This window comes from Hypanus sabinus, chromosome 10, assembly GCF_030144855.1.
Source record: "Hypanus sabinus isolate sHypSab1 chromosome 10, sHypSab1.hap1, whole genome shotgun sequence".
Classification (NCBI taxonomy): Eukaryota; Metazoa; Chordata; class Chondrichthyes; order Myliobatiformes; family Dasyatidae; genus Hypanus; species Hypanus sabinus.
This window is the reverse complement of record NC_082715.1, coordinates 49,297,759-49,323,486: the sequence shown is the minus strand read 5'-3', so window position 1 is coordinate 49,323,486 and position 25,728 is coordinate 49,297,759. Positions and strand designations below refer to the sequence as shown.

Below are 25,728 nucleotides of genomic sequence, written 5' to 3'. Positions count from 1 at the left end.
CAAAGGCTCCACAATTTCTGATCTCAGGTCTTGAAATATTGACTGTTTGCTCTTTTCCATAGATGCTTCCTGAGTTTTGTGTGTGTTGCTCACAATTTCTTTTCTGGCTTTCCACAAGGTTCAAGAATGCACCAGGTAAGGCCCTAGGAATTCATCCACTTTGTGGCCTCCAGTACCTCCTCCCTGCTAATTTGCATGTGCTCCAAGCCAGAGCCACTCATTTTCCCTACTTCCTTAGCATCGATCTTTTTCCTCACAAAGAAAACATCGCGTCTGCTCTGCCACTCCATCATGGCTGATCCCAGATCCCACTCAATAAAAGTCTCAGCCATTTCCTTTGGTTCCACAAGGACAGTTATGCTGATCTAGAAGGGCACCTATCTCTCTCTCTAGCAAACATTTTACTTTTAAAATATCTATAGAATTTCTTGGGATTTTGCATCACCTGGCCTGCCAGATTCTTCCTATTTCTTCTTTTTTCCTCCCACCTTCTCTTATTTTGTGTAATCATCAAGTGACTTACTAGTTCCTAATTTCTAATGTGCAATGCATGCTTATCTTTTTCTTAACCAGAGCTTCAACATCTCCCATCAACTACGCTTTCTGAAACCTACCAGTCTTGCCTTTCATCCTAACAGGAACATACAGGCCCTGAACTCTTCATGTCACATGAATTGAAATGGCTTTCCACTTGACAAGTGCTCCTTTCCCTGCAAACATGATCACCCAACTGACCACGAGAAGATCACACCTAATGAGTTCAGAATTTGCTCTGCCCCAGTTCTTTGGGTTCCCTGTCACCGTGCCATAGAAAATAGGTTGTGATACCTGTGGCATATAAGGTCTGGCACAAGATAGACTCTGAGATAACTAAATAATAACCTTTTAGAATTTTTAAAAGTTTGTGACCAACATAAAAGCTATTAAGCATTACTGAGGGTGCTGATCTCGTTGGAACAGCAAGTGCAGCCTCATATACAAAGGACATTCGTTCACTCATCATGTCAGATTCACTGTTCACAGTCTGGTAGAATCTTACACGTGAAAGGTGGGGAGAGCAGCAATGTCTATCTGAATTCAGAGGGAAAAGTCACTGCTACTTTTATAAATTTACATACGATAAGGCTGGTAATAATGGAAATTGCAAGGGATAAGACCACAAGACCATAAGACATAGGAGCAGAATTAGGCCATTCAGCCCATCGAGTCTCCTCTGCCATTCCATCATGGCTGATCCCAGATCCCACTCAACCCCATACACCTGCCTTCTTGCCATATCCTTTGATGCCCTGACCAATCAGAAAATGATCAACTTCTGCATTAAATATACGCACAGACTTGACCTCCACTGAAGTCTGTGGCAGAGCATTCCACAAATTTACTACTCTCTGGCTAAAAAGAAACCTCCTTACCTCTGTTCTAAAGGGTCGCCCCTCAGCTTTGAGGCTGTGTTCTCTAGTTCTGTATATCCCCATCATAGGAAACATCCTCTTCACATCCCCCCCATCTAGCCCTTTGAACATTCGGTAGATGTTGATATTTACCAGAAAGAGAGCAAAGTTTTTAAGGTAAGAGTTCCGGCTGCAAATCCTGGCAGAGCTACAGAGTTCCAGCAATTCAACTTACGAGAGGTAGTATGAGAGGATGAAGTTGGTAGGCGTGTTCCCATTTGGGATGTCTTGTTTTCTTTCCTTCCAATCCTGCTTAAGAGGTCTGAAAATTTCACCTCTGATGAATTTATTATGCAAATTGGAATTATGATGAAGGCAAGAAAGTTCTTCCCCTCTTTTCATATCTGTTCAGATCATCAATGGTTCCTGGGGAAATCACCTGTTCATTGTTATCCCAGCCTCAGCATAAGCATACAGCAACTCAACCATCAATTAAAGAGGGTTATAGATCAAATTATGAAGCTGGGATTGAGAACTGGGCAGGAATAAGGAAAATGACAAGGGAGATCCTTTTAGCATCAAACAGGTAATATTTCCAGAACTTCAAAATTCTGCATGGTGACATTATAGCTTATGATGAGGCAGGATGTGTAACATACATTTAATAAACTAATCCTTTTGAGGGTAGTTCAACTTGGTTAACTTTGATTTCACAATTAGTTTAGCTTCAGCTTTCAGTTCAGATGATTTGTTATATATCCCTGAATGAAAAATTCACTCTCACCTTGCATCTTTCTTGTTTCATTGGCATCCAGTTTACAGCCAATACTTTTAAGTATAGCTACTGTTCTTTTGTATCAGCAATTTTCTTATTTATTTAGCGATATGGCTCTTTGACCCATACTGCCCCAGCATCCCCAACAACCCAGATTTAACCCCAACCTAATCACGAAACAATTTACAATGACCAATTAACCTACTCAGCATGTCCTTGGACTGTGGGAGGAAACCAGAACTCCTGGGGAAAACCCACATATACAGAGACTCCCTACAGATTGAGCCAGAATTGAACTCCAAAATCCAACACCCCAAGCTGTAATAGCATTGCAAAAACTGCTACACCACCATGACAAATTCACAAAGGCTTCTTACTCTGTTGTTTACACACATCAGCCAGAGGAGTAGTTTAACACTGTATCTGAGAATTACAACCTCTAACACAGGGATTCCCAACCTTTTTTATACCATAGACCTCTACCATTAACCGAGGGGGACCATGGACCTCAGGTTGGGAACCCCTTCTGTAAAAGATCTCTAAAAATACAACACTTCCTTTTCCTGTACTATAAAGGCAGCCTAGATTAAATTCTTCAAATAGGATTCAAACAGCAATGCAAGAATGATATCACTGTGTGATGGATGTCTCCATGGTTTGGAGCACTACTGAGCTTCTGGGTTTCTTCCTCATAGTCAGGAAGACATTGGTAAGGCTGCAATTGGAATATTGTGTGCAATTCTGTACAGGAAAAAGGTTAATAAACTAGAAATGGTGTAGAAAAGGTTCACAAGATGTTACTGGGTTGGGATTTTCTTCCCCGGAGTATATACAAGTTTATAAAATCACGAGGGGCATAGATATGATACTGGGTCACAGTCTCTCTCCCAGAGTAGGTGCATGGAAAACTAAAAGACACAGGTACAAGGTGAGTGGGTAAAGATTTACATGCCACACAGAGGATGGTAGGTATAAGGAATGAGCTACCAGAAGCAGTAGAGGCAGGTAGTTACAAAATTTGGAAAGACAGGTACATGATTAAGAAACTTTGGAGTGAGATGGGCCAAGCTTGGGGAAGTGGGACTAGCCCAAGTAGGCGACTTGGTTGGTATGGACAATCTGAGCGGAGCCTCCAGCACTTTGACTGTGACTCTATCACTTTATGTTCAGTAGCAATGTGACAGGAAGGTTGACATGTATCAACACACTACTGATGGACCTCCAGTAAAACTTTGGATTCCAAAGAAATTCACAACAAAATTTCCAATAATAGTCAGACACTTCAAGAAAAGTCCAGTGAAAAAAATCACAATAGAACATGAAGAGCAGGGTATTGCCTCAGACAAACTAATACATAAATCTCTTGGGATCCTAACGATGAGCATTTCCAGCATTTTTTGTTTTTATTTCAAGGAATGTACATTTCAGTCAAAATGAGGTTAATTACTTTTTAACTTTTCATATCAATATACAATTCAATGGCAAGGCATTTTCAATAGAATAAATACATCTCGTATACGTGGAATGCACTGCCTGAGTCAGTGGTGGAGGCAGATACACTAGTGAAGTTTAAGAGATTACTAGACAGGAATATGGAGGAATTTAAGGTGGGGGTTATTTGGGAGGCGGGGTTTGAGGGTTGGCACAACATTGTGGGCCGAAGGGCTGTAATGTGCTGTACTATTCTATGTTCTATGTTCTCCACATGTCATTTGTTTAAAAATAAGGATCATCTACAGAGGTAGAGATGAGGTAATATTTTTCCTCCTGGAGAGAGCGAAGAAACTTTGGAATTATTTCATAAAACGTGGTGGAAGCAAAACCTTGAAATATTTTAAAGAATGTTTTAATAGATTCTTGATAAGTAAGCAGTGAAAAGTTCTAAGGAATAGGCAGGAATATGGAGTTGAAGTTAAAATAGAATCAGCCGTGACCTTATTGAATAGCAGAGCAAAGCAGAGGGACCAAGTGACCCAATCCTGCATTTGATTCATATGTGTATCATTAAATACTGCTGTACATCGAAGATATTTAATCCCATTGGAATCTATGTGACTGAGCTCAGCACTTCTGGTCTGTGGATAGTGAAGGCATACCGAACCTAATCATACATTCTGGTCATCTGCCAAAATATTGCACATTATGTGTCAGGACATCGCTTAAATTATGTCCAGTTCGGAGCGCAATTGAGATACTGAGATATTTTCCATTCTGAAATGCATAATTTCATACACCCCTTAAGGCAGTGGGTAGACAATACTTAAGGTTATGTAACAGTTCCAAGGTCCCAAAACTTTGACGATTCATTCTTGGCAGCCCAATAAATTGAGATACTTTTGAGTTCATTTTCCTTTTTTGGTAGATTGTTCTGTTTAATTTTGTAAGTCTTAAGGCTGTTACTGTTTGAAGTATAAACACTATTTAGAACTCAAGTTTCATTGCAATCCACAGCTCAGTAAAGAGACAAATGATCTGGGACAGGCTGCAGAAAATGGATGCAACAAAAATGGCACGTTCTGCTGGTGTGAAACATGGCTACTTTTGAGTTGTGGAATACATTTAGTAGGGGATTAGACTTGGTTACTTGACACTTAGATCTTTCTAAAGCAAGACAAGTCCAGAAATTTACAAATAAAAGAGTTCTTTAAACTGAGTAGTTACTATTGCAGTATTAAAGAAAACCCTTTATGCAAATATGATCCGGCAGCAATAAAATAGAGAATAAAGTCTCTCAACAACTGAAAGGAAGAGAGAACAATCAACCAGGAAGAAGATCACGAAACAGAGAATGATACAAGACTTACTTATTGGGTTCAGCCAGATAGAATAGTTTATTAGATCAAAGAACTTGAAAATGTGTACAATATATTAGGACACAATGCTGACTGAATAGTACTTATTGATTCTAACATATGGGATAAAAATTAACTCCATGTTCACATATCACTAGTGTATTAGCATCACTATAAACAAACCACATTTTCCCTTTGTTACAGTAGATCTTTGGCTAAAACAATTACCTGGTTACCTCAGAAATGATATTCCAACGTTCAGGTGTCTGGCTTCCTGTTTTGATTCCTCTCTCAGCTTGGGTTCATCCAAACACTGCAACCTTGTAGCTGTCATGATCACTTCACACTTTAACCATTGGCATAGCTTGGTTTCTGACCATCGATATTTTGACTTTAAAAATTGTTATCCATACAATCAAACTTTACATGGCCACCCCATCACTAACTTTGCTAGCTTTTAAAAACGGGAACACTGATGTCTTAAGCCTCTTCACTTTCTACACCCCATTGCTGCAACCAAGCTTATAGAAATATGTTCTATGTTGTAGGCTCCTTTCATTCACCAATTACACCTCCATCTCTTTCTCACACTTTCAGAGTTTCCTTAAAATATACACATAGAGTGCTGGAGGAACTCAGCAAGTCAGGCAACATCCATGGAGGGAAATAAACAGTTGACGTTTCAAGCTGAGACCCTTCCTCCGGTCCAGGCCCAACATGTCGACTGTTTATTCTCCTCCATTGATTCTGCCTGACTTGCTGAGTTCCTCCAACACTTTTTACTTTGCTCAAGATTTCCAGCATCTGCAGAAACTCTTGTCCTTAAGATATACTTTGTTGATCAAGCATTCACCCATGGTTTCTAGCTTTTTCTGTTTTTTTTACTGTAATGTTTATGATTTCTTCTATACAGCCATTCAGTAAGGCAAGTAATAAAATTGAAATTTCTAATGTAACATCCTTTCTTAAAGGTGAATGGCATTCTACTACTTGCAGGGCTGATATAGTGGAGGTCACATCATTTGGTGCATACGTATACTACACTGCCTTCCCTTTTAAAAGAAATAAATGTATGATGATAAATGTTCAGAGGTTCATTCATTCTACAATTATACAACTCTGAAATTCTTCTTCTCCAGATTGCCATGAAACCAAGAAAGAAGAGAATGGCAGCACCATCATCAACCTCCAAATCCCTCCTCTCCATACAAAAAATTGGAACAGGTACATCGACCCCTAAATCCCCCTCACTGCACATTAAAAAATGAGAGATCAGGTGAAAAACACAAAATATAAAAAAACGTTAAGACTGAAAAAAGGTCTATGGTCCAAGTCCATATTCAAAATGCAGAAAACCTGGGTATCATTCTCTGGGCACAGTGGGAGGCCTTTCCTTCTCTGGCATCAGAGCAATCTCACCAGTGATCAAACGGCAGTCTCCCCTCTCCTGTAGCAGAGTGATCTCCGTTCGTGCAGCAGAGCGATCCCACTAGCGATCAAAAGGCACTCAACTTTTGTGTTCATCTCTATGTTTCAATCTCCCACGTTGCTTTAATTGGTGAAATGGGGTCGAACATTGGATCACGCCCCATCCTGAAGCCTTCTCATCATGAGATTTGCCCGCGCTGTCCTGGAATCCTCTTGAAGACTGCAGAGCGCTGAAACACCCAAACGATCTGCAAATTACAGACTCTAAGCATTCCAGAATCACACCCAAGCTGAAAAACAAACATAAAAGGCATAAAAGAAGTGAAATATAAGGTTTCATGATCTATTCAGAAGATGGCAACCGAAGGAGCATTGTACACAGGCATTATTTTGACCAGAAGTCAATTACCCTTTATATCAAGTTATTTTGTAAAGTAATTATTTACAATCACAAAACACAAGTGCCTAAGCATTTTAAACTCTTTGAATATGCATTGTCTGGAATACATCAGTTGTAACCCTGAAACCTAACACAGACCAACAAGCCCATTTACTTTTCCTATATAGCTGCAATTATCAGAACTCACCTTCAACAATCTTCAGTTCGAGGAGAGCTAATTTACATTAAAACTACGTTGACTCATAACTTCAGCAATCAAACTGCAGTCCACATGTAGAATATACACCTATATAGATACTATGGCTCATGCCAAATCACTCACGGTCGCATAAGAGACTTTACATGTAACAGCCACAGAACGACATAAAGACTTTCCAACATAAGCCCACCAGCGGTACCATCTTCCCCTCTTTTCCTCCCTTGCTGCATTCTGCAGAGATCACACAGTTTGGGATACCCTGATCCCCTCATCCCTCCCCACCTATCTCTTTCTGCACCCTAGCACTTTCCCCTGCAAACAAAGTTGCATCACCTCACCTTCACCACCATTCAGTGACTTAAACAGCCCTTCCAGGTGAAGGTGAGGTTCACTGGTACCCCTTCAAAGGTACATTCAATGCCAGAGAAATGTATACAATACACATCCTGAAATACACTTTCTTCACAACCATCCACGGAAGTGCCCCAAAGAACAAATGACAGTTAAATGTTAGAACCTCAAAGCTCCCCCGTCCCTCACGTAAGCAGCAGCAAAGCAACGATTTCCTTCACCCCGCCAGCAAAAAAAAACACCGGTGCCCCTCACCGAGCACTCAAGTGCGAGCAAAGCATCAGCAAAGACACAAACTTGCAGCACCCCAAAGACTACTTGATCACCCGGTATTCGACATATCACAGGCTCCCTCTCTCCCTAAAGGAAAAAAGAGCTGCCTCCGTTTCACAGCGAGGGGGAGATATAACAAACAACTCACTGATTTACAATGTTAAAGGTCCATTGCATTCGAGCTCTGTGCCCACAGCCAGAGATCTTCCATCTCCCATGACACCTATTTCCTGCATGCATTCTTGCAGATGCACTGACTTAAAGTCCGCCTGCCTCCACAGTCACGAAATCCTGAAGCTCTGAAGGCGTGCTAATCTTCCAGGCCACGCCCTTGGTATATCGAATAACAGCCAGTCATGAGACCCCGAGAGCGGGTCCCATTCCTGCAAAGAACCAAAGTCAGCATGAAACTCCAGGTCAGGGTCTTCAAAAAAGCCCTGAAAGGGAAAAATACAGATATTAAAGATGGAAATAGAGCTGTTTCCTAAGATGTAAGCAAATGAACTGCCATTAGGTGCCATTGTCTCTCCTAAGCTTTTCTACCATGGCCTACTGCTTGTGACGTGGCCTGCTCTAGAAGTGGCATTCTGAAGAGTGACTGCACTCTTTTCATAACAGCCATCCTGAGCTTTCATCTTCGTCTTCCTTCCCTCTTGCGCATTTCTATCACACCTTTGCCAAAACTTCTGCTCTATTTCAGTTCAAGAGCTGTGAGGTCACGTTAGTTATACAAGACCTTAGTTAGACCCCACTTGAAGTACTGACCTCAGTTCTGGTCACCTCACTGCAGGAAGGATGTGGAAGCCATAGAAAGAGTGTAGAGGAGATTTACAAGGATGTTGCCTGGGCTGGAGAGCATGCCTTATGAGAATAGGTTGAGTGAACTTGACTGTTTCTCCCTGGAGCGATGGAGGATGAGAGGTGACCTGATAGAGGTGTATAAGATGACGAGAGGAATTGACCGTGTAGATAGCCAGAGGCCTTTTCCCAGGGCCGAAATGGGTACCACAAGGGGGCATAGTTTTAAGGTGCTTGGAAGTAGGTACAAAGGGGATGTCAGAGATAAGTTTTTTTTGCACAGAAAGTGGTGGGTGCATGGAATGCACTGCCAGCAAAGCTGGTAGAGGCAGGTACAATAGGGTCTTTTAAGAGACTCTTAGATAGGTACATGGAGCTTAGAAAAATAGAGGACTATGCAGTAGGGAAATTCTTGGCAGCTTATTAGAGTAGGTTACATGGTTGGCACAACATCGTGGGCTGAAGGGCCTGTAACGTGCTGTAGATTTTCTATGTTTTATCCTTTACACTTTGTTACTAAATTACTATCTCCTCAATAGCAATATGCCAACCACATTGCCCACTGTGTCCTCAGGTTCTTCTATTTTGCTGTTTGGTAAGACAATTAAGAAGTTGGAGTTTCTAACCAAATATTTCAATGTACCTGAATGCTTTGTCAGATTGTCACCACATATAGTTGAACTCGTCATGAGATTTGGTCCAGTCAGGATAGAGTTTTATTGCATGGTTCTGATCAGATTTCCTTCCCACCCCACAACAAACTGAAATCTTTGTAAAATTCTCTATATCATCTGGAAGAGGTGCCATTGTTTGTCTAGGAGAAGACAAGGAGGCCAAAGTTATACTCAGCTGGCAAATCACTTAATTCTAATATCTGATACCAGACTCCAAACACTCTGTCCTGAGGTGTTTCATGAGAAAAATTCAAAGATGTGCTGAGGACCTCTTTGAAGAAATGGAACATCTCCACTTCGTTCTTGAAATCTCTAGCCCTTGACTGCTTAAGAGTGGTGTTCCGCATTCAGGATGGTATCGAGACCTTCAGGCCATAAATCAGGAGCAGACAGATGGCCTTTCTATAAGATGCAGAAGGTGCACATCAACATACCAACTGGAAACACAAGAGTTTCTGCAGATGCTGGATATCTCGAGCAAAAAACACAAAATGTTGGAGGAACTCAACAAGTTAGGTGGCATCTATGGAAACGAATATCCAACATTTTGGGCCAAGCCCCTTCATAGGGACCATAACAACTTTTTCTCCATGAGTTGAAAACTGTCGTTCCCATATTGACCTCATTAACCACCTCCGAACCCACAAACCAGAATGGAATCAATTCATTTTGCTTACCAGGCATCATCCAGATGAATGGAGTATGTTCCTTAAATCTACTACTGTATATAATCAAAGTAGCAAGTAAATACAAATCAGAAAATGCTGGAAATACTCAGCAAGTTTACGAGCATTTGTGGAAAGCAAAATAGAGCTAACGTCGCAGGTTCGGTCAGAATTATATTGCAATTCGTAAATGCGGTTCCATCAACTTAAATCAGCATAAATCAGAAATAATCTATTACTTTGCCTAAAATATTTGGATTAAAATACATAATAAGGGAGGTTAACACAAGTGCCTCATTGCTTTGGAGCAAGATATCTCAATCAGTATTTAAAATATATAAGTATCCTGTCCAATGACCGAACTTCTGACAACAATGATTTTTCAGCTGGTCGCTTTCAATGCCGAGGATTTCCGAACTTATCCGAGTTCACTCCGCCTACCCTCTCGTTGCCGAGGGTTTCCGAACTGATCCGAGTTCATTCCGCTCAGAGCCGAGGGTTTCCGATCTGAGCCGAGTCCATTCCGCTCGCCCGCTCAGAGCCGAGGGTTTCGTTCGCTCTCTGCTCAGTGTCTCCGAGCTGAGGGTTTCCTCTCGGTGCCGATCTGGTTGTCCCTTCCCCCTCCCTTTCCCCAGAGCCGAGGGTTTCCGATTGGAGCCGCTCACCGTCCTGTGACTGACACAAGAGGAGAAATGGCGCCCACCGAGCCGTAGAGCCAGAGCGGCCGGGAGATAAGGGGGTGGCGGAAAATGGTGCGGACTCGGCGCAACTCGGTGCTCGAGCCGGAGCTGATTGGTGGTCGCATCTCGTCCAGGACCCGTTCGTCTCGTTCCTCGTCTAAACAAGACGATAACAAACGGGTAAGCCCGGTCATTGGCACTCGATGCCTCCTTCCCCGGCTCAGTGCTGTGGATTTGAAGCGAGCCAAGCGGCTGGGCCCGGTGCCAACGCTCCTTTTGTTTCGTATGAGGGCGAACTGGTGGCGGTGCCGAGTCCGTTGGCGGAGACTGTTCCTTGGACGTCTCTTGCTCGTCTCTCTCTCTCTCTCTCTCTCTCCCTGTTTCTGTCTGTCTTCTGGGAAAGTCTTTGTGTGTTTTGCTGTAAGTGGATTAGAGCCTGTTTGTAGAGGGGGAAGGGACAGGGAGGCGCCATCAACGACCAGCTGCAGAATTACAAGCAATAATAAAACTTAAAAAAAATCCACTGCTCTACAATCCAGAGTTTGTGAAACAAATACACATGTCATCCGTATCTGTATGGTGAACCCTCGAATGATTTTACCGGCTTTCATATCTTCATGAAACTAAAGGACGTCGTTTTTTAAAAGTTGAGATGTGATGGTTTTGGTTCTAAAACAATATCTTTTTAGAGATTGTTTCTGTTTACGGATGTTTGGAAATTTTGCAAAGTAAACACTCTTAAGCATGTTGATACTTGTCACTTTGTAGGCTTTTGCCCAAGGGTTATCAGTCAGACTCCCGGAAGATGCAGTTCAATACGGGATTAAGAGCTTCTGTATGATTTAAGATGTCAGTCTTTTATTAAGTAGATTATGATGTTCACTTTGGTCGAAGCTCCAAAACGCATCTCGTGGTTTAAATCTAAAAAGGACCTACATTCAGCTTATTTTGGAAAGACAGCTGGTACTATTCCAGTGATATTTCAGGCTGGAAAGTAAATATCTTAGCATTATGAAGAATCGTTTTTACAAATAGCACAGTATAAATTTTTTTAAGTTGTCTATAAAAGCTAGTTCCATGACAATGCCTTTGAAACTGTAGACTGTATAGTTAAACATTATCTTGTCTTTGGTAAAAATGGAATCTAGATCTTGATTTATTTAAATACCGTATACAAAATTAATAATTAATATATATAAAACTCTCCCAACCGTTGAGCACATCTAAATGAGTTGTTGCTGTAGAAAAGCAACATCCATCATCAAAGATCCTCACCACCCAGGCCATGCTCTTTTTCTTCAGATGAAAGGTGCAAGTGCCTCAGGACTTGCACCACCAGGTTCAAGAAAGGTTACTACACTTTAACCATCAGACTCTTGTGCAAAAGTGGATAACTGTCTTGTTATTTCAGGATCATTATTTGTTGCTGTTTGTTTATTATCTGCATTTGCACAGTTTGTTTACAGTTCTGATGTATGCAGTTTACAGATCCTGTTTACAGTTACATTTCTATAGATTTGCTGAGCATGCCCGCAGATAAAAAAAATCTCAGGGTTGTATCTGGTATAATGGATGTATTCTGATACTTCTACTTTGAGTACTTTGAACATTAATGTTTATATTGTAAATAAAGATAAATATAATCCCAGTTGGATATGGAGAAGACAGAAAGCATAAGCATTACAAATTCATTGTTAAGGAAGTTGCTGCACAATATTTAGAACAAAAATAGTACTACATTCACATTAAATCAACTTACCTTATGAAGGGGAAAATATAGTGTGACCAATTTATTATGAAATTTTTGACAATAAATGATCATGGATCTAGGGGAACTAATGCATTTGAATATTTGGAGGGCTTTATGAGGTGCTGTGTAAAAGTGTACTGTACAAACAAGAAAGTCATGGCATTGAGTCTGATAGTTTAGTTTATCAGCAACAACATAAGTAGGCCATATCGCTAGTTGTGTCTACACAACTATTCACAAAGCTAATCTGATGCTAACCTTTCAAAAGAGCATGAAAGGATCAACTAACTACAAGATAACAAAAATTGGAATAAATGGGTCATTTTATGGTTGGCAAACTGTAGCCAGCAGAGTGTCGCAAAGATTGGTATGGGGGGGGGGCTCAACTTGCATTAATGATGAATTGAAGAGACCATGTGTAATGGAGGCAAGTTTCCTGACCATCGAAGATAAATGGGAAAGCACGTCTTGAGGACGATACATAGAGTCTGCAAAGGGATAAATTAAGTGAGGGTGCAAAAAAAAATGACTGTTGGGAAATATAAGCTTATCCCCTTTGGTAAGAAGAATAGAAATGCAGGATGATGTTTAATTTGAGAGGCACTACAGAATGCTCTGCTGAGGAGGAATCTGGCTATCTTCGTACGCGAGAAGTAGAACATTAGCCTAAAATAAGAACAACTAATTGAAAATGTTAGCATTGATTGTTGAGAGAGTTCAGGGAAAAAAAACCTGCATGTGCTGGAAACCTTAAAAAAAACTGAATCTACTCAGGTCAGGCCTCATCAGGGTTTGATTTCAGATTTCAGATTCTGTTTAGAAAGAAGAGAAAGGACTGTCTGGACTCCCTAAGGGAACGTACTGTCTGGATTCTCTAACCCAGAAGGCTGTTAGACCCTGAATCATTGAAAATATTTAAGGCTGAGATGGATATGGTTTTGGTCTATGGACATTTGGAAGTTATAGGGAACAAGGTGGAAAATGGACCAGGTCAGCCAGGTTTTTGTGAATGTATAACAGACATGAGTGGCCATTTAGCATGCTTGTGTAGATGCTAGAAATTTTAGAAGATTCTGGAAATGCACAGTAAGTTAGGCAGCATTAACGGAGAGGGAAACATATTTCATGTGTCAGGTTGATTGCCTCTCAAGAAATAAGGAAATTTCTTCTGAATTTGCAATTTTATTTCTTGAATATTTCTTACATTTTTGGCTTTTAGTTTGTTTTCCCTTTCATTTGATAGCACCTGTCAATGCTATCCAAAACTTGAATAACTTTGAAGATTCCTATTGGTTTTCCTCTTTTTAAGATTACAGAGACCTATTCAATCTTTTTCCACAGGTATATCTTCACAATTCCAGTTTTACCTTGCTTTTCTAGATTGTTGTATGTTACCCACATATTACTATGCAATAACACCTTTTGTCACATGTTATAGGGTAGCATAATAAATTTTCCAGTGACCTTGGTGATTTTAAAGAGAACAGGAAATGTACAAATATTTTAGCCTCAAACCTGACCTCAGCACTGGGCACGTAGTAGACCATTGACTTTGGCAATGCACCTTATTTGTAGGTTAATGGGTGAGAACAATGCTGGACCGTCAGGATTGCGGAGTTTTACTGTAAATTTAAATTGATGAACTCACTGCTTACTTCCCAAAAGGAGTTTGAAGAGTACAATCCAGTGGCCTGCATCTTCTAGTTGTAGATTTATACTGGGCAATTGACACTATACACTTCCTGTGACTTAATAGAGTTTCTACTGGATGGTATGTTGCCTCCCAGGTACCAGGGTGAAGGGAATCACAGATCAAGTCCACAGCATTCTAAAGGGAGGGTGAGCAGGCAGAAGTCATGGTACATTGGTACCAACTGCATAGATAGGAAAAGGGATGAGGTCCTAAAGAGAGAATGTAATTGAAAGTAAATTTGTTATCAAAGTATGTATATGTTACCACTACGACCCTGAGATTCCTTTTCTAGCTGGTATTCACAATAGTACAAAGAAATATAACAAAATTAATGAAAACGACACATAAAGACCAACAAATAATTAACAGGCAAAAAAAGACTATCTGCAAATACAAAAAGAAACAAATAAAATAATAATAAATAAGCAAATAAATAATACTGAGAACATGAGTTGCAGAGCCCTTGGAGTTGAGTCCAAGAGTTGTGGAATCAGTTCAGTGTCGAGGTGAGTGAAGTTGTCCATGCAGGTTTAGGGACTTACTGGTTGAAGGGCAATAACTGTTCCTGAACCTGGTGTGTGAGTCCTAAGGCTCCTCTATCTCCTTCCTGATGGCAACACCAAAAAGCTTATCTGGCTGGTGGGGGTTCTTGATGATGGATGCTGCTTTTTTGTGGCAGTCCTCCTTGTAAATATGGTTAATGGTGGGGACGGCTTTTCCCGTGATGCACTGTGCTATATCCATTACTTTTGTAGACTTTTCCATTTTTTAGCATTGGTATTATCATACCAGGCCTTAATGCAGCCAGTCAGGATACTTTCCACTGTGCATCTGTAGAAGTTTGTCAAGGTTTTAGATGACATGCTAAATTTGTGCAAACTGTGCCTTTGTAATATTTCATTTATGTGCTGGTGTCATGGCAGATCCTCTAAAATGATAATGCCAAGGAATTCAAAGTTTCTGACCTCTGATTCCCTAATGAAGACTGGTTCATGGACCTCCAGTTTCTTTCTCCTGTAGTGAATGATAAGCTCTTATGTTTTGCTGATGTTGAGTGAGAGTGCTTGTTGTTGTGGCGCCATTTGACCAGATTTTCATTCTCCTTTCTGTGTGTCAATACGTCTCACTAGGGATCTAGGTAGATAGCTGAAAAGCAGGGCCTCTTGGGAAGTAATCTCTGGATTGTTGCATGTGTCAGGTGTAGCAAAAGTAAGAATAGGTTGATTTGGTTGATGAATGTGTGTCTGAGGAATTGGTGCAGTGTCTAGGGTTTCTGATTTGTGGATCATTAGGACCCCTTCTTGGTAAGATATGAACTATATAAAAAGAATGGGTTACATCTGAACTTGAGGGACACCAATATCCTTGCGAGCAGATTTGTTGGAGCTATTGGGGAGGGTTTAAACTGGTATGATGGGGGGGATGGTCAGTATGTGGAACTTTGGCATAAGGCCATTACAGAGACTTGGCTGTCACAAGGGTAGGAATGGCTGCTGGATGTTCTGGGGTTTGGATGTTTCAAAAGGAACAAAGGAGAGAGGTAAAAGAGATTGGGGGGGGGGGCATTGCTAATTATGGATGGCATCACTGCCTCAGAAAGGGAAGATGTTGTGGAGGGATTGTCATTTGGGTGGAAGTCAGAAACAGGAAGGGAGCAGTAACTATTGGGCGTATTCTATCGACCTCCCCAATAGCAACAGAGGCATTGAAAAACAGATGGGAAGGCAGATTTTGGGAAAGTGCAAAAGAACAAGGTTGTCATGGGTGATATTAATTTTCATAAGATTGATTGACACTTCCTTAGTGCAAAGAGTTTAGATGGGGTGGAATTAGTTAGCTGTGTCTAGGAAGAATTCCTGACAGAATATATACATAGGCTAACACACACAAAATTCTGGAGGAACTCAGCAGGCCAGGCAGTATCCATGGGGGGAAGAAAAGTACAGTTGACATTTTGGGCTGAGACCCTTTAGTGGGATTGGAGAGAAAAAGGTGAGTAGATTTAAAAGGTGGAGGAGGGGAGACACTCAAAAACTTCTATACAGTCAGCCCTCCTTACCTGCATCCGCGAATTCAACCAACCGTGAATTGAGAAAACCCGAAGTGCTCTTTCAGCGCTTGTTGTTCGAGCATGTACAGACTTTTTTTCTTGTCATTATTCCTAAACAATGTAGAATAACAACTATTTTACATAGCATTTACATTGTATTGGGTATTATAAGTAATCTAGAGATGATTTAAAGTATATGGGAGGATGTGCGTAGGTTATTGTGGATTGGGATCGAAAAAGATTGGCAATTCTCTTACTAAGTAAGTCAGAACAGGTATGTCCGGTATTATTTAGCGTCAGTTAGTCAAACATTTGTCTTAGTATGTAGTATGTATTTTACCTTTCTATGCATATAAAATGCTTAAGAATGTATGTTTCAGCGCCGGCTTGGGAACGGAAGTTCCCGAGTTCAATCCAGTAACAGACCACTCCCGAGTGTCAAAAACCCAAAACCCTAAAACCCAATATATTAAACCACTGCGTTGCTTAGTAATAATTGTAGCTTTCATCGGGGCAGGGCCTTTCTCACTTTATCCTTTAAAATTGTTCTGATCGTTGACTGACGTTGCCTAATGCTTTTACAATGACCGATGGCGTTTCACCTCTTTCTGATTGCTATATTATTTCCACTTTATTTTCAGTTGTGATCGTGATTATTTTCGTGAACTGAAACACTGTGGACTCAGAGCTCACCGCTGGGTTCTAATGTCCACCGCAGACAGGTTAAATAAGGTCTGGGGTTCCACTGGGTCTTAAGGACCACCACATTAAGACAGGTTGAATAAGGTACTTGAGCATCTGCAATTTTTGGTATCCGTGAGGGATCTCAGAACCAATCCCTCGCAGATAAGGAGGGCCGACTGTAGATGTATCATGGGCAGCATCTGCTGCATCACTGTCTGGTATGTAGGGACTATGGCACAGGACCGAAAGAGGCTGCAGAAGGCAGTAAATCTAGTTAGCTCCATCTTGGGTACTAGCCTACAAAGTACCCAGGACATCTTTAGGGAGCAGTGTCTCAGGAAGGTAGCGTCTATTATTAAGGACCTCCAGCATCCAGGACATGCCCTTTTCTCACTGTTATCATCAGATAGGAGATACAGAAGCCTGAAGGCACACGTTCAGTGATTCAGGAACAGCTTCTTCCCCTCCGCCATCCGATTACTAAATGGACATTGAATCTTTGGACACCAACTCACTTTTTTTTAATATACAGTATTTCTGTTTCTGCATGTTTATTTTTAATCTATGCAATATGCACAATTGATTTACTTGTTTCTTTATTATTATTTTTATTATTATTCTATTTTTTTCTCTGCTAGGTTATGTATTACATTGAACTTATGCTGCTAAGTTAACAAATTTTACATCACATTTTGGTGATAAACTTGATTCTGATTCGTCCATTATTAAAGACCTCCAGCACCCTGGGTATTGCCCTTTTCTGACTGTTACCATCAGGTAGGAGGTACAGAATCCTGAAGGTGCACACTCAGTGATTCAGGAACAGCTTCTTCCCCTCTGCCATCCGATTCCTAAATGGACATTGAACCCTTAGACACTACCTTACTCTTTGAATATATATTATTTCTGTTTTTGCATGTTTTTTAATCTCTGATATACATATACTGTAATAAATTTATTTCTTATATATTACATATTGCATTGAACAAATTTCATGACACATGCCGGTGATAATAAACCAGATTCTGATTCTGATACTAGAGGAGAGCCTGTACTGGATCTGGTACTAGGCAATGAACCTGGTCAGCTGTCAGATCTTTGTGGGTGAGCATTTTGGAGACAGTTACCACAGCTCTCTGATCCTTACCGTAGCCTTGGAGAGGGATAGGAGCAGACTTTACGGGAAAGTAATTAATTGAGTGAGGGGGAATTATGCTATTAGGTAGGAACCTGGCAGTGTAAATTGGCAACAGATGTACACAAGGAGATGCACAACAGAATTGTGGAGGTTTTTTTTTAGGGAGTACTTACATGGGGTTTGAATAAGTTTGTCCCATTGAAGCAGAGTAGCATAAAATATGTGCCTGTAGTTGGAGGAGGTAGGTGAGGTCCTTAATGAATACTTTGCTTCAGTATTTACCAGTGAAAGGGACCTTGAAATTTGTCAGGATGGTGTAAAACAAATTAATATGCTGAAACATATCATTGTTAAGAAAGGGGATCATTGCTGGAACTTGGGAAAGACTTTAGGAGAGGGCAGGTATATATCAGGTTACTATGGGAAACAAGGGAAGAAATTGTTGTGCCTTTTATCTTTGCATCTTCCCTGGCCATAGGACTGATACTAGATGATTGGTGGGTGGTAAATCTTCCTCTTGACTAGATATTTCATGTCAACTGTAGTTCCTTCACCTTACTATCTCTTCCCTGTCTCAATGGGCATTGCATATCAAGGGTGGGTTAGTAAATTTGCAGATGACACAAAGATGATATAGAAGGTTGTTGAGCATCACAGTGGGACATTGAAAGAATGCAGAGCTGAGCTGAGAAGTGGTGGATAGAGTTCAATCTGTAAAAGTGTGAAATTTCTTACTTTGGAAGGTTGAATTTGAAAGCTGAGTACAGGATAAATGGTAGGATTCTTAGTTGTGTGGAACATCAAGATATTACTGTACATGTCCATAGATCCCTCATTAGTTGCCACATGAATTGAGAAGATTGTTAAGAAAGTTTATGGTGTGTTGGATTTAATTAGACGAGGGATTGTGTTCAAGAGCTGTGAGGTAATGTTGCAGCTCTATAAATCCCTGGTTAGAACACATTTGGAATATTGCATTCAGTTCTGATCGCCTCATTATAAGAAGGATGTGGAAGCTTTGGAGAGTGCAGAGGATGCCGCCTGGATTAGAGGGTATGTCTCATGAGGAAAGGCTGAGTGATCTAGGGCTTTTCTCTTTTGTGCGAAGGAGGATGAGAGGCAATTTCAAAGAGGTGTAAAAGATTGTAAGAGTTGTAAATTGAGTGGATAGCCAGAGACTTTTTTCCAAGTCAGAATTGGTTAATACGAAGGGACATAATTATAAGGCAATTGGGGGACCGTATAAGGGGGAAGTTAGAGGTAAGTTTTTTTACACATAGAGTGGTGTGTGCAACGAACATGCTGGCAGAGGCTGATACATTAAGAACATTTAAGACACTTAGATGGGCACTTGAATGGCAAAAAATGGAGGGCTATGTGTTAGGGAAGGGTTAGATTGATTTTAGAGTAGACTAAAAGGTTCGTACAACATTGTTGGCCAAAGGCACACAGCTCTGACTGACATAGCCCGCATTTTGTAATTCACCATTATCGTTTTAGCATATTTGCTGTTTATGAAATTCATTCTGTTAGCTTCTAATGGCTTTATTTATCTGCCATTGTATTTTTAGGAAATTATGTACTTCATTTCTTAATTCTTTCACTCCCTTGAGCTTTTTCATTAAGCTTGTTCTGTTTTTCATTTCTGTCAAAGTATAGTTCTCCATATGTCGTAAAATCACAGGAAGGTCTTAGTGCAGCAATAGGCCATTTGGCCCATTGAGTCCATAGGTATAAATATGCAAGAGTATTGCAGCTAATCCCAGACTAACCTCTTCACAATTCTACAATTTGTTTTCCTTCAAGTATTTACCCATTTCATTTTTGATGATTATAATTGAATCTGGCTGCGTTATTTCCCTTGGGAAAATGTTTCAGATTTTAATCTTTAACTTTTTTTATATAAGAAAATGTTTTTCCTCATGTCACTTTTACTACTTTTGCGAATTGCTTTCTTTCATACTATATCTTTTGGCTATTGGCCCTTCTGCCTGTGTTAATAGTTTATCTTTATCTACACTGTCTAGCCCCTGGATGATTTAAAATTTGTCCAACATGTCCCCTTTCAAGCTCCTGTGTTCCAAGGAATTCATTCCATCTCTCCAGTTTGCTTTTTTCATCATTTTCTCAAGTTGCCCTGCTACTTTCGATTATTTACAGTGCCTTGAAAAAGTATTCAGCCCCCAAAACTTTTCATATTTTACTCTCCCACTTTTAGAATACAAAATATATCGAAATAGGATTTTTTTAGCTCATCTACAAAACATTGTGCACATCATGTCAAATCACAAGAAAAATTCCAAAACTTATTAACACTTAAAAAAAATTAAAAACCAAAATTATGAGGCTGAAAAAGTATTCATCCCCTTTATAATTACTATGTTAACTTTTCTCAGGTGCAATATTGTATATTACTTACCAACTCACCCAATATGTTGATGTAAAGAATTAGAAGGTCACCTGTTTCCAATTAAGTCATAAGAATAAACACCCCCTCTCTCTGTAAGGTCCAATGGAATGGTATATTTTTAATAGACCAAATCAAAATGAAGATAAAAGAGCATTCAAGACAAGTTAGGGAAATGATAGAGAAGCACAAGCCTGGGGAAGGGTACAAAAGAATCTCAAAGGCCCATTCATTTTCTTTCTGCTCCTTACTCTCCTCTTTCTGGTGAGCTTTTAACTTAATTACTGCCAACTCTGCTGGCAGGCTCACTGCTTCCAGCAGTTATGTATTAGGTGCCTGCCCGAAAAGTCCTAGGTGCCCCTGTTGAAGTTACAAATCCTCATTGTACAACAGATAAGCATGCGCCGGCTGTCTGTATGTGTATATCTATATATACAGTGGCATGCAAAAGTTTGGGCACCCCGGTCAAAATTTCTGTTACTGTGAATAACTAAGTGAGTAAAAGATGACCTGATTTCCAAAAGGCATAAAGTTAAAGATGACGCATTTCTTTAACATTTTAAGCAAGATTACTTTTTTATTTCCACCTTTTATAGTTTCAAAATAACAAAAAAAGAAAAGGGCGTGAAGCAAAAGTTTGGTCACCCTGCATAGTCAGTACTTAGTACCACCCCCTTGGCAAGTTTGTAAACACTTTCTGTAGCCAGCTTAGAGTCTTTCAGTTCTTCTTTGGGGGATTTTCGCCCATTCTTCCTTGTAGAAGGCTTCCAGTTCTGTGAGATACTTTGGCCTTTTTGCATGCACTGCTCTTTTGAGGTCTATCCACAGATTTTCGATGATGTTTAGGTCGGGGGACTGTGAGGGCCATGGCAAAACCTTCAGCTTGTGCCTCTTGAGTTAGTCCATTGTGGATTTTGAGATGTGTTTAGGATCATTATCCTGTTGTAGAAACCATCCTCTTTTCATCTTCAGCTTTTTTACAGACGGTGTGGTGATTGCCTCCAGAATTTGCTGGTATTTAATTGAATTCAATCTTCCCTCTACCAGTGAAATGTTCCTTGTGCTTAACAGTTGGAGACGTGTTCTTTTCATGAACTTCTGCACCCTTTTCTCTCCAAGCATACATTTGTTCACTGCGGCCAAAAAGTTCTATTTTAACTTCATCAGTCCACAGGACTTGTTTCCAAAATGCATCAAGGTTTGAGGAATCAGGGTATTTATAAAGCTTTGAAATTTGCATCACCTGGCCTTTCCAAATGATGACTGTGAATAAGCCATAGCCCTAACAAACTAATTAAGATCTGAGACCTTGGTAAAAGTTATCTGAGAGATCAAATCTCTTGGGGTGCCCAAACTTTTGCATGGTGCTCCTTTCCGTTTTTTCACTCTAAAATTATACAAAACAAAAATAATGCACTAATCTTGCTTAAAATGTTGAAAAGAATGCTTCATCTTTAACTTTATGACTTTTGGAGATCAGTTCATCTTCTACTCACTTAACTATTCACAGTAACAATTATTGACTAGGGGCGCCCAAACTTTTGCATGCCACTGTACCTGCCTTTACTATAGTGCACTGCTTCTATCAGGGCCACCAGTTCTTCCACCTGAGCTGAGCTACCTCCTGGCAGTGTTCCTGAAGCTAATTCTTAATCTGTTTCCTTCACCAAACCCCATGCAGTCTGTGGCTTTCCATCTATGTACCTCTGAGACCTATCTATAAAAAATCCCCGTGCTTCCCCTTCCGGAGGTGTTTCCTTCACATCAATATCTTATTTCTGCTGTATTTCCATTTGACCCACGCTCTGATTGAGAATGCTGTGGCTATGCTGGCTATGTGGTGTACTTCATTGGTTGTATGTATTTGCAGCCCCTGGCTTACCTATATTATTTCTCCCTTTCCTGAATCTATAACAGCCCCTGCTTCCCTTATGATGCCTAATCCAAGGAGAGTAATGTCATTATTTGGACCAAGAAATACACAGGAAGCTGAACCCCATTGACTTAGAGTATCTGCAAGTCGCTTCTTTCTGCTTTCACTGTTTTTCCTCCTAACCCATAATATAAATACCCTGTTTGGCTGTCGGCAAGGGTAGGTCAATGAACATATTGCATTGCCAGCCTCCTAACAATGCTGTTGCGTACATCCATGGGTCACCAGTGCTGGCAGTGAGGGCCGCTGCCACTTCTTTTTCTGACCTGAAGCCGTTTTCACCAGCTCTGTGATCTGATTGGTCAGACTGGCACCAATGGATGAGAGATTGTGTGTCTGCTGTGACTTTCACCTGTTTTTCTTCCTGCTTTTTTGGACACTGCCTTCATCCAAGTCCCGATAGGTCACAGCTGTAGCATATCAACTTCTTTACTATTTTAAGCCTGGTCCGGCAGTCCTTTGCTAGGTGCCCTATTTGCTGGCACACAAAGCAAACCCTCTGTGATGTCACAGTAGATGCATCCACCACAGCCGTTTTACGATTTCTCTTGCACTTTCTTTAGTTTTCTCAATGGCCATGAAACTGTTGTAGTAAGTCAACCCCACTGCTACCATAAATGTAAAACTTCCTGGTGGGCTGAGTTCAGGCCTTCCTTGATCATTTTCAGGAAGATTAGGTCATCCCTTCCTGAATTATCCAACCCAGAAAACTCCTCATATGCTCGATATTTACATTCTGTATAACCCATGGCTGTCTTGTCAGCTCTGAATCACTGCTGTTATTGTTCTCCAGTTACTCTAACCACCCCCCCCCCCCCCCGTTGCTACCTCACTTCCCCTTTAAAAGAGTGATATTTTTCTTCATTGTTGGCGTTCCCAGTAGTTGCCCATGTACCATCCCGCACCCCCTGGGTCATACTGTCCCACATATTCCTCGTGCACTTCGCTTTTCTCAACATGTATATCTTTGGGTGCTTCTGGTGAATTTCAACCATTTCCTTGAGCTTGCCCCGGAATTTCAAATTTCCATATGCGACTCTATGTGAGGGCAACCCTGACAAAGTGCTCTGTTTTTCCCCGGGGTTGAAGGGTTTATGAATGGTTGTAATCGTGGTCAAGGACTGATGCAAAACATTGGGGTTCACAGCCTGATATTGCCTGACCTTGATAGGTGCCATTCTGATAGATACATCTAGGTAAAACCTCAACCTGAAATACTTCCTTACCAATTCCCACACAACGCAAAATATAAATGACGGATGCAAGTTAAACAGTATACACTTAAAACTGCAGAGTATGAACTCTGTAATCTGCCACTTTTGATTGTCTAAACTCATGATGCCTGCTGTATTCCTTTGCATCACATTCGCAAAATGCGTATGCTAAAATGTTGCTCTTGGAAAGAACATACATGCCCCCACTGATGACCTTCAGTAACTACCCTTTGCCTCACCAAATTAACACAAAATTTAATCTCTTACCTAAGCACACATGCACACACTACTTTTTATACCTACCAGTTCAGCTCTCCATGTTTGTGATGCCTCGCCTTCCCATTTACCACTGACCTGACCAGGTCCAAGTGTGAGTGCTAATTTTAAAAATACTCACCTACTTAGACTGTTTCCTCAGGTTGTTGTAGCCAGGGGTGGTAATAAGGACAAACTCCCTCTACCTGTTAAATGCTCCCAATGGCAGGCACCTCAAATAGCCTCTGACACGTGTGGCTTAGCTATTAAGCCTGGCAGAACCATTTCTACTGACACGAGAAGGGGCAAAGGCGGGTAGCCGGTGTCTTAAAATCGGTCGCTTTGGCAAATGGGGCTTGTCAGCCGTGGTTGGCAGCTCATCTAGGAGAAGGAAAATTCTGATCTCAAACTTCCGCTGCCTTGCAGCTGTACCCACTCATGGGGAAGACTTTGAGAATAAACCCCAAGGGAAAAATCCGAAGCTGGAGTCCCAAAGGTAGTCCTACATTGAGTTCAGTACTGACTGGCAACTCCTGCGATGATGCTGGTACCAAACTGTATCTGTCTCTGCTGTTCCTTTGGGTTCAGCAGATGCATGGAGAGGGAGAGCTTGCTACATATCATACTGTGCAGGCTTGGGTATCTAGACAACTAGGATGTCAACTCTGACACTTAAGATCACTGCCCACAAAATGGGTCATAGAAGATATCCCACTTCTGACATCAGGTTCTTGAACCAGAGGGGATAACTTAACTCGCCCCATCACTGAATAAGACTCACTTTCAAGGACTCTTTTTATTTCATGTTCTTGTTATTCCTTATTTTTCTGTTTTTGTATTTGCATAGTTTCTTGTTTTTTTTAGTTGTCTGCCTGCTGTGTGTGGTTTTTCATTGATCCTATTGTGTTGTATTTGTTGTGATTGCCTGCAAGAAAATGAATCTCAGGGTTGTATATGGTAACATATCTGTACTTTGACAATAAATTTACTTTGATTCATACAAAGTATTTATTTGGCTTCATTTAGGCTATTGCAAATAGTTTTTGTCAATACATTACAGGAAGGATGTAATTGCATTATAAGGGTGCAGCAGATCTTATGAGAATGTTATTAAGACTGGCAAATTTTGGCAATGAGGAAGTATTGTTTTAAGTTTGTTTCCTCCAGCCTAGGGAAGATCTAATTATGTATAAAATGGAGGGAGCAATCCAACTAGAGTCTTGCTGTCTGAGCCCATTGAGATCTGACCTTCTGTCAAACTTGAGTCTGGTATATATTTTGAAAAACTGTTTGTCAGGTTGTACAATGTTTTGCCTTATTTGATATTTGAATTGGGGCAGGTTAGTTTGTTTAGTTTTGCTTTCTATCTCTGTTGTTAATTGATTAAGAGTCACAGAAAACTTGCAATGCGGAAGAAGGGTACATGATTCATCATATCTGTGTTAGTTGATAAAGAGACCCCAATCTAATTGTAACTTCCAACAACAGGTTCATAACTCTGCAGGTTATGCTTATTCCTGCATACATCTCGCTATGTTTTAACTATGTCTACCATCCTCTCAGGCAGTAATTTCCAAACATAAGGAAAATTGACCTTCCTATTTACTGTTTAGGTTCCTCTTAATTTTAAACACCTCAATTAAATCTCAATTTATCCCCCAGAGAAAGTATGCTGAGCTTGTACAATCTTTTCTCATTTATACAATTTTCTAGGATGCATAACATCATTGTAAATCTGCTTTTCACCTTTGCCAGTGCAATCATAACTTCCCTATGACATGGTAACCAGAAATGTACACTGCTCAAGTTGTAGCCTTATTACTGTTGTCTGCATTTCAAGCATAATATCCCTACTCCTGTGTGTTACGCCAGTGGTCCCCAATGTGAGGTCATCAGTCGCCTAAACGCAGTGATACCCTCGCACCCGGGATCACTGGTTGGCCTTGGGTAACCGGCCGCCTCACATCTGGAGCATGCCTCCTGTTTGGCCTGGAGTGCAGACACCGGGGAACCCGGTGCTAAAATATTCGTGGATGACCTAATTTGGGCTCAGGGTTTTGTAAGAGCAGCTACCTCACCACAATCTACTGAAAGTCATCCCTCCAGCCAAACTTTAGTCAGCTGATAGATCCTACCTACCTATGGTGGGGGGGGGGGGGGTGGCTGGCACATGCCCTG

General features: G+C 40.8%; 1 protein-coding gene and 1 long non-coding RNA gene across 3 annotated transcripts in view; one reads left to right on the top strand and one right to left on the bottom strand.

The window, feature by feature from the left end:
• Positions 1-4,983: 4,983 nt before the first annotated feature.
• On the bottom strand, positions 4,984-10,067 carry LOC132400645 (uncharacterized). The gene is made up of 3 exons (XR_009514325.1): positions 9,759-10,067; positions 7,758-7,992; positions 4,984-6,676 (listed from the first exon to the last, which is right to left on the bottom strand). It is a non-coding gene; the product is annotated as an uncharacterized LOC132400645 (long non-coding RNA).
• Positions 10,068-10,246: 179 nt separating this feature from the next.
• The window catches only part of atad2b (ATPase family AAA domain containing 2B), a 208,399-nt gene continuing 192,917 nt past the window's right edge, over positions 10,247-25,728 (top strand). Inside the window, exon 1 of one of the 2 annotated variants that reach the window (XM_059981809.1) lies at positions 10,247-10,606. In XM_059981809.1, the coding sequence (XP_059837792.1) occupies positions 10,496-10,606 (111 nt within the window). In that variant the 5' untranslated portion in view covers positions 10,247-10,495. The remainder of the gene's footprint in view (positions 10,607-25,728) is intronic. The other variant, XM_059981808.1, reaches the window with a different exon arrangement.